The sequence below is a fragment of the Echinops telfairi genome, unplaced genomic scaffold (assembly GCF_000313985.2).
Source record: "Echinops telfairi isolate 266 unplaced genomic scaffold, ASM31398v2 ScPeMD7_7420;HRSCAF=8458, whole genome shotgun sequence".
Classification (NCBI taxonomy): domain Eukaryota; kingdom Metazoa; phylum Chordata; class Mammalia; order Afrosoricida; family Tenrecidae; genus Echinops; species Echinops telfairi.
In genome coordinates this window covers 52,318,782-52,328,068 of record NW_022111320.1, presented here as the reverse complement: position 1 = coordinate 52,328,068, position 9,287 = coordinate 52,318,782, and the positions used below count along the sequence as shown (strand labels likewise).

Sequence of the window (9,287 nt, the reverse complement as noted above, 5' to 3'; positions counted from 1 at the left end):
AGGCCCAGGATGATGGCAGTGCTGGGGAGATGCTGGGGTTGGTCGAAGCCCAGCTGCGATGGGAGGGGCCAGAGGCTCGACAGGAGGAGGAGGTGGTGAATGAGAACTTGAGTGGTGAAGACTCCTATGCACACAACCTGTCTGTCTGCCGTCTCTCGGCTGGTCCTGGGGAGGCTGTTAGCAGCTTGCGAGGTCCAGCCTGCGAGGGTCAGGGCAGAGTGTGTCTCCGCTGACCAGAGCAGGGTCCAGTGAAGAGGGGCGTGGCTGTGAGTCTCCGAGCCTTTGGGGTGGTCACTGAACACACCCAGCGGTGCCCCAGCACACAGAAGGGCCACTGGGGGTGACTCACCAAAAGGCCCAGACACTGAAAACCCACACCCCTCTCTTGGGGATTCTGGAAAGCCAGGGTCCCTCCTACGGTGGCCGGCTGCAGTTGGCAGCTCTGTGGGTTTGGAACCACTGGTGCACCCTCTTTGGTGGGGCTTCCTACACCAGCGAACTTCCCCATCCGGAACGGCATCTGGTTCCTTTGAAGCCAGACACAGGGATCCTGAACACCCATCTGCAAAACGCGTCCTTGGGTCGTGGCAGCAGGACCAGGAGAGTGATGTCAACTTTTTCGGAGGAGTGAGCCCAGGGGCCAGCTGGCCGACTGGTTCCGAGCCACCCACAGGGTAGGAGGCGGCTTCTGTCTCTCGGGAGGCCAGCAGGTTCTTAGCGGATGTCTTGGCAAGTTGTGGTTCGGATTTTCTGGAAAGCAGCTGAAGGGCTTACCAGGCTTCATCTTCCCCTCGACCGGAGCCAGAACGTCCGTCGTACCCCAGTCCCGTACCCAGACAAGCACACGCTCCCCCCTGTGACGTCAGGGCCATTTCTATACACCCTCGCCTGCAAACGCCGCCCCTGTGCTGCTGCCACGTGCCCAGCTTGCCTCTTCCCAGGCTCCGTGTCAGTTCCACGGGCTGGCCCGGCAGACAAGCCGCCTCCAGAGCATCTCACTCACGGGGAGGGGACGGCTGCTGCTACTCCCTTTGTTCTTTGCAGGATTGGCAGGGAAGACCCTTCTCCAAGAGGTGCCCGGAGAATCCTGCCCACCTGCGTGCAGTGAGCGGGACGGGAGCCAGACCAGTGGTCAGATGGCCCTCAGCCCAGCTGCAGAGGAAGGCTCGGTGGCCTCTTCTGGGCGGGGCCTCACTTACAGCCTCAGGGGCTTTGCAACCATAGCTCTGTCCCTCGCGTAAGAGAGAGTTTCTGCAGCTCATCTCTGACACAGTGTGTCTGGAATTAGCAGGGAGGCTGCCATTCCCAGGCCCTCAGTGCCATCTGAAATGGTGGCACCTACTGCAGGTCTGGGTCCTTCTGAAGGACAGTCTAGGAATTATTTTCAGCATTTTCTTAATACATTGAACTAGAGAGCACTGGGGAGAGGAAGAGACTTACTTGATTCCTGCATGGCCTCTCTAGCGGGAGAGCTCGTGCAAGCACCCCCCAGGACCCCGAGAGGCAGGACAAGCCCACAGTCCTTAAGGAGCTGGTTCTCTTCTGTCGGGGAGACAGGCGGGTGACAAATACCCATCGTCGGGGGTGATGGATGCTTGGGCAGACGAGTGCCCGAGTCAGGTGAGCTCGGGACTGGGAAAGCCTTGCTGATGGGGGTGGGCCGAAAGGGTGTGCTCTGGGGAGTGGGGGTGGGGGGATGGGGACACACAGCGAACAAAGGAGGGCAGCAGGGAAGAGCTGGGCCCCACTCTTGGCAATGGCATGTTCTGCGGTGTCTCCCGATTGGGGACAAGGGGAACTGGGGTCAGGGGCAGCTCAGGTAAGGGCATGGCACACAGGTTTCCCATAGCGGGGGCCATTGCTGGTTTCCTCTCTGTTAATACGAAGCACTGTGGTGAGGTGTGGGGATGAGGGGCCAGCAGGAGACAGGGTCCCAGATGTCACGTGAGGAGTGGGATTTTGTTCTGTGAGCGCCATCCCTGAGACAAGACACGGAGGAGGAGATGAGCTTCAGCCATGCGTTTGAGTTGCTTGGGGAGCACTCAGTATACCAGGGACTCCCTCTGGGGAGCAGAATGAGGGCCTGAACCCAAGAATTTCATCCCTGTTCTTCCTGCTGGGCCGCAGGAAACGTTAAGTCCTGCATTGAGGATGAGGGGCAGGTCTGTGCCCACCCGCTTCTCTGATGATGGGCAGCACAGGGAAGGCTGGGGGCATGATGTCAGCAAAGGCCCTTCCTGCTCAGCGAGGCCCCAGAGGGTGACTCCAGCAGGACTGGGGACACAGGCTGGAGTGTGCACAAGCAGGGCTCTGCTCCAGGCAGTGGGGAGCCAGCTTGTGAACTTCTCAGAAGCTGCAGTTCTAATGCCAGCCGGCCCCGTCCGTTGGGCACCACAGTCTCCGGAGAGCCCGGCTTAGCACAGCCTCACCTGCTACTTCAGTGGCACCCGGAGGTGGCTTCCACACCCTCAGTCCTGACCCTGGGCTGAGATGGCCCCACCTCAGGGTTTGTACATCCAGTGGCACATTAGTGGAGACTCTCATGGCGGGGCTAGTTTTGATGTCCGCATCATTCCTCCAGGTCCCCAAAGGACACCTTGCCCATCACCTGAACTCTGCTCAGAGAGCAGTGATGGTTGTGGATGAATTCTACAGCCCTGATAGGATGGGAAGACAGGCTTTCTGAAAAGCTCTACTTCCACGATAGCTCTCTGAGCGGTCGCAGCATCAAGCCCTCTGCTCCACCTGCAGCCGTGCCCAGGAAAGACCCTGGACTGAAGCTCCCTCAGGGAACAGCCAGCCTCCCCTGCAGGGCATGTGTCCCAGGGTGGAGGCTGCGGGAGGCCCGGACCGACTGGGAGAGTACCCTTGGCAGAGGTGAGTGCGCGGGTGCCGGGGGAGGTACCTGTAGTCCAGGAGACGCTCCATGAGGCGGGTGACCGAGGTCACAAAGGAAATGCCGGTCTCACGCCATGTCTCTTGCTCAACCTTCTCCAGCAGGCTATTGTTAGAGGAGGGGCGGGGGAGCAAATGCAATTTATGAGTCCTCTCTGGGCATGTGAGCCACATCCCAGGGCCCGGGGTCTTCCCTGGGCTGTGGCGGATCTGGAGACAGCGGTCACCACACCGCAGGCTTACCTGGGGTAGGGCCCAAACAGCTGGGTTCTACTCCATGCAGCAGAAAGCAAAGACAAGGAGGTTACGGAGCTGACAGCAGCAAAGGAAGTGCCTCCCCCTCCCCCTGCCCAGGGCCCGTCCTCTCAGGGGGACACTGTTCTGCAGGAACTGCTGAGTAAGAGCCCACTGAGGGACGGTCACTTTTCAGAGCCAGCCTCAGCAAAAGCACACACTAGCCTCTTCATGCAAACCAAGGAGAGAACTCCCACCAGCTGGGAGAGTCCGGGAGCGGCGGCCAGCCAGGCCCAGTATCAGAGAGTGCACCTACTCAAAAGGTACCGCCACCCAGAGCTAACTGTCCAGGGTCTCTGCCCCTCTGCCAAGCCCAGTGTCTGAGCCCCTCTGCTGGGGATGACACCCTGAACCCTTTTTGCCTGCTTCACAGGTGGACCCAGGGCTGCCCTTGTTTCGCATCACTCTATCCCTCCTGCCGCCGCAGCCTGGCTGTTGTGAATGGTGCTGCCACCACAGCCATCTCCCTGCACAGAGCAGCCTGTCTGGGCCAGGGCTTCACGGGGAGCGAGGGTTTCCCATGCGACCCCGCGAGCCCTGTGCACAGGCCCGCCGCACCTCAGTGCGCAAACCGCTCTGCAGAACTCTGGGGCAAGGGCAGTGGGTGAGCTGGGGAATGCTGCTCACTTCGCCCTCCTTTGACAGACTTTCCACTCCACCCCCTTTGTGCACAAAAGCCACCGACAAGCCTACAACGCAATGGGATTGTGCTTGAGTCTTTAAGACATGAATTAGCCCATGCCTCCCCGCACCCAGCACCCCCACAGGGACGGCTTCCTCAAGACACAGGTGGCAGGACTGCTTTCCTGGCTCTCAGTCCCCGGGGCTGGCTTGAGAGGAGTCTGTGAGACACTGCAACCAGCTAACTCCGAACTCGGGGGTCTCTGTCTGCTTTCTCCGTTGCAGTAATAGCACGGTTAGCGGCTAAGGAAGAGGTTTGGCTGCCTCATTCCTCAGAAACCCGAACACCTCTGAGGATACTTCAGGGATGTCCTCAGTGGAGAGAGATATGAAAGGATGGACTCGTTTCCACAGATTGTGGTAAACGGTTAGACTTCACACTGTGGGGGCCCCCGAGGGCAGGAAGGAGCCCTCACTGAGCCTCCTAGAGTAAGGTGACCAGATTCTAACCTTGGTAAAGCGGACACCACTGATAAAACTCACATCCTGGCGAAATAGCCACATGGCAGCTGAAAACCGTATACCCAAGCTTGTCGTGCATTCTTTCCAAAAATCGGGACTTATTTAAAACGCCGCAGGAAAAATTGTTCGAAATCGGGACTGTCCCGCCAAAAGCAGGACAGTCTGGTCACTTTATCTAGGGCCGCTGCTTGCTGGCCCCGGGCCGGGCTCAGTCTCGCCACCTTTGCCTTTCCCTCATCACCAGTGTGTGAGGACCACGCAGGGAAGGCCTGTCAGGGGCTTTCACACCGTGTCCACTTCTAAGCGAATGGAGGGGTTATCCCTAGGAGACACGGCACAGGCTTGCCTTCAAAGGGGGGCTGAGACAAAGAGACCCTCTGAGCAGAAACGGACAGCTGGTGCGGGAAGACCCGGGTCGCAGTGCCACAGCTGGGTCAGGATTTCCTTGTGTGGGAAAATGATATGCCAACATCGCTATCTATCTGGGAGGGTGTGGCTGTCCCCAGTCCCTCTCCTACGCTTTATCAAGGATAAGGCCTGAGGGGTGCTTGGCCCTGCCAGCTCAGGCGGAGGCCATGGAAGGGGGGCCCTGGGAGGGTCCTTGATGCCATTCAGTACAGTAACCTCATTGATAAGCAGGGAGCTGAGGCCTGGGCAGGAGGGGTTCTGACCTGTCCCAGGGTTTGTGAAGCTCACGGTGCTGTCCTGGGAGGAGCCCTGGCAGGGCAGTGGTTCTACATCGCCTGCTGACTGCAAGGTCAGCAATTTGAAGCTGCCAGCTACTCCTGGGATTCACAGTCTCGAGACTCCCATGGGCAGTGACTCAACGGCAGGGAGTCTGGTTTTTAATTTTTTGGGGGGTGCTGTCTTATAGAGCAGGGGAAAGAAGACTCTTGCTTTCTAAGGGGATTTACGCACTGCGCACCCCATACCCTGCCCCAAGTCAACACGGAGCTTTCAACGGGCTGAGTCCTTGTGCAGGTGAACTGGACGCCGTGCGTTTCCCGTCGGCACACTGGGAGCTCACAGAGTTGTAACGCTCTCTACCTCTCCGGCGGTCTATGGAGATGCCGGAAAGCTCTGACATTCGCATGCTGTCTGGTGGACACGAATTGATTGTCGCCTCGTGGCGACAGCTAGGAACAACACAGGCCTCTGCTGGCACCCGCCCTCTGAAGCCCGTCCAACACAGGTGCCACCCTGGCCCTAAGTCACCCTCTCCAACCCCCGTCACCCAGCCCGAGTGGGCTAGCACCGCTTACAGCAGGCTGAAGAGCTCCCTGTAGCTCTCATCGCCTCTGCCTTCTGAGACCATGCTGTCCAGCTTGTCAATCAGCTCGGCTTCCACCTAGAGAGAGGAGGGCAGAGTGCACACTCAGCCAGCCCAGGGGGCACTGGGGAAGCCCTGCGCCTGCGGCGGGCGAGGCTGGTGGAGAACTGCTCTGGGGCATGGGCCACACTGGGCATCTGGAGTGCTTCCGGTTTGTCTGTGCTCGCAGTAAAATTCAGCGAAGAGCTTCCTGACAGCACGCACCAAGAAACCAGGGCGCCATCCCCCGTTGTATGGAAGAAGGGTCCGATGTCTGTCTCCCCGTCTAAAGCCAAAGGCAAGGGACTCCGTGGAGAGAAAAGTGTTTTAGCTCTGAAAGGATTTTGTCAAGGACATTTCACTATTAACAACGTTCATTTCAAACCTGTTCTGCACCCAGGCATGTGCTAGGAACGTTACCCTCTCTCCAGCGAGACGCAAAAGCTCCTCACGCGGATGGCGGTGTCTGTCGGGGGGAGTGGGATGCAGTCTCCTGCTGACCGTCTCCTTCCGCAGCCCTGGGAGAGACTGACCGCTCCTGCCCGAGGGCCCTGCACTGCAAGCACCAGCACCGCCTCCCCTCCAGGGACCTGCGAGGTGGGCAGCGGCCCTTGGCCCTTTTCTGACAGACCTTACTCGACTGACTTCAAGTGAGAGACTAGTTCTAAGTGATGTGAGGTGAAATCTTTTCAACCTTACTCTTAAAAATGTGCTACCGTGTAGACAGATGTTTCATATAAACAGAAAAACGGCATGGCTGGGTTAATAACAGCTATCCTAAAAGCATCTTCGGATACAACGGGGCACTGAATGGGGAAATTCACTGAACGCAGTAAGGGCGCGGAAGTCCCGCTGACAGAATGTGAAAACGGATGACTACGCACTACCTTGTTACCGTGGCCGCCACGTGGCCAGAGGAGGGACCGCATACTGTTTATGGTCTGGCCTGAGAGTCAGCTAAAGAGAGGGCGCACTCAGAGACATCAGAGCCTGAGTGCACGCTCCTCCTCGGAGAGCGACGCACACCGCTCTCTGTGCCGAGAGCAGCAGAGGCGGAGTGTTCGGTGTCACATGAAATCAGAGAGAGCTGGGTCCAGACGCTAGCAAGCAAGGTGGCCCCGCCCACTTTAGAATTTGTCCTACCAGACTTGGTTGTCAGCTGGTACAAACCTCCCAAGGAGAGAGAACCTGAGAATCACAAGGGGTTTCTCTTCGCACGTGTGGGTGCAGGTAGACTGTGCTGCCCTGCATGGAACCAAGGTAGGGTGTGAACCTGAGCAGCAGAAAGAGTGAAATATGCAAAAAGGGGTGTAAGCAGTCCACGGGCGGCAAAAGCATTCCGCGTGGGCTGCTGGAGCTTCCGCCGCCCCAGAGAGCTTACTAGAAAGTTCCAGCACCCCTGGAAGTAGGTGAGACTGGGGTGCGGGTGGGGGCTAGGCAGCAGCCCACCAGGGGACTCTCATGCCTTCTGTGGAGGCAAAGTAGTGGTGATGGAGGGCCGTGAGGGCCTCACGTCCGCCCCTGGAATCTTCAAAGAAGTCATCAGGGGAAACTGAGATGTTTTAGAAAGAGGTATCTGAAGGTGACTGCTGCCAAGTGCTGTCCACTTCCAGCGGGCAGTGACCCGACGGACAACCGATCAAGCTGCTGCCTGGTCGGAGCCACCTCCGAGGAGCAGTCTGGCCGCTCTCCCAAAGCAGATCTGTTAGTGTTCTTCTGGAAGTTCCCGCCGGTCAACCTTCCTCGCCCCGTCATTCACCGCATGGATTCTCCTCTGGCCTTCCTTGCCCATCGCCCAGCTCTGCCCTGTGTCTGAGGCCCCTGGGCATCCCGTGGCTTACGCCGCCAGGTGCCGTTCAGTCTTCAAAGTGACATCTTTGCTCTGGAACGTTTTAGAGAGGCCTCCTGAGCAGGTTTGTCCAATGCCACGTGCCGTTTGCTCCCATGGGGCGTTGATTGTCGGTCCAAGTGAAATGAGCTCATGATAACATGAGTTTTTCTACGTTTCTCATGGCGTTGAGGCTTACTGCTTTCTTTATGCTGAGGCATGGTAGCCTTTGATCTGCGTGGGTGAGTGCTTCAAATCCTGTTCCCTTTCAGCAAGGAAGGTCGTATCTGCATTTTGCTAGCGTCTCTGACCTAGCTTCCCGGGGTCTTCGCTCAGCATACAGGTTCGACCAGTATGTGACAGGGTACCACTCTGAGACACATGCCTTTCTTGATGGCACGCCAAGCGCTTCGCCCTTGCTCGGTGCAAGCAGCGGCTTCTCAGTCTACGTGCAGGTGCACCGGCACTCCACTCCTCACCATGTTCTCCACAACACGCATGACCCACCCAGCCCAAGGCCTCAGACACGGGTAATTTCCCCCTGCATTCTTTTAACAAGTGGAAGCAACTTTAAAATGGGTCAACAGGGTGCTAAAACGAGATATTATATTCCAACCTAACTGTGTCTGCTATAATCAACTTCACAAGGCTGCCTGGTAACAGGGCTAGTCCAGTCCCTCAACCATGGCTGGGAGGAATTCACTGGAGGCTAAACCCATATGGGGATCCTGCCAATGGGCTCTGGGTTTCCACTGTCCTCTATAAGCCTTCTGCAAGGCAGGTGTCCACAATTTAAGCTCTGATGTCATTCTCTTCATGAGATTTGGATGTTATTTACAATCCCTGGATCACACAGGCTGGTGTGCATCTTCCATGTGGACTTAACTGACACCTCATGTAGATGGTTGCTTACTTGAAAATAAGCCTTTAAGACCCTAGACACTATTCTTCCCGATAGCCAAGCAGTATCTAGTTTCTTCACCACACTTTGCTATAGCACCCACATCTGCAGTGATCTCTTCATGACGTTAAGCATTAAGCAGAGCCCTGTCTTAAGAACCAATTGTTCTTCGATTGGGGATAGAATTAAGTGCAAGCCCAAATCGATTCACGCAGCCACGGTCTATATTGTTACCTGGTTCGCCTTGTTGACGCACACCATTGTCATGCTATGTTAGGGACACTATCAGTCGTTCCCACTGGGCATTATTTCCACAGCCATCGAGTCAATGCTGACGCATGGCCACCCTGCAGGTGGAACTGCCCATGAGCCTCTGAGCCTGCAAACTTTCACAAGAGCTGAAGTCTCATCCATCCCTGTAGAGGTGGCTGGTGGTTTCAAACTGCTGACCTCGTGGTTAGCAGCCCAAAGTGTAACCGCTACATATTGATAGTGTTATTTGTTTAGCCAATGGTATAGCACTTAAAACGCTGTTGGGAAAAGGAAATTATACGAATACAGGTTAGCTATGAACCACAATACATGAACTGTTGGCTTCAACAGATTAAACAAGTGACTGGACAATATTTATACCAACAACGGGGGTTGGTGATAAGACAAATATTCCAGTAATATTCATTCACAACACCAGGGCTACCCCTCCCATATTAACACAGGTCATAATGAAGCAAGGAGGCCATTAAAATCCTAAGTAGATGGTAGTCCCGCCCACTATTCCCGGGGCCCCCTCAAGGCAAGAGATTTGAACCAAAGTCCTCTACCCGCCAGTTCGAAGCCCTTGGGCTGGTAGTCAATGGCCTCTTCTCACACGAGGGAGTTTCAGCCACAGGTTCAATGGCTACAGGTGGATTTGAGGT

At 56.5% G+C, this 9,287-nt stretch overlaps 1 protein-coding gene across 1 annotated transcript in view; it reads right to left on the bottom strand.

Moving 5' to 3' along the window:
• Positions 1-9,287, bottom strand: part of DOCK3 (dedicator of cytokinesis 3) — a 340,151-nt gene that overhangs the window by 23,818 nt on the left and 307,046 nt on the right. The window contains exons 32-34 of the mRNA XM_045297414.1: positions 5,595-5,680; positions 3,139-3,165; positions 2,906-3,001 (exon numbers count right to left, since the gene is read on the bottom strand). Of these exons, the coding sequence (XP_045153349.1) occupies positions 2,906-3,001; positions 3,139-3,165; positions 5,595-5,680 (209 nt within the window). The remainder of the gene's footprint in view (positions 1-2,905; positions 3,002-3,138; positions 3,166-5,594; positions 5,681-9,287) is intronic.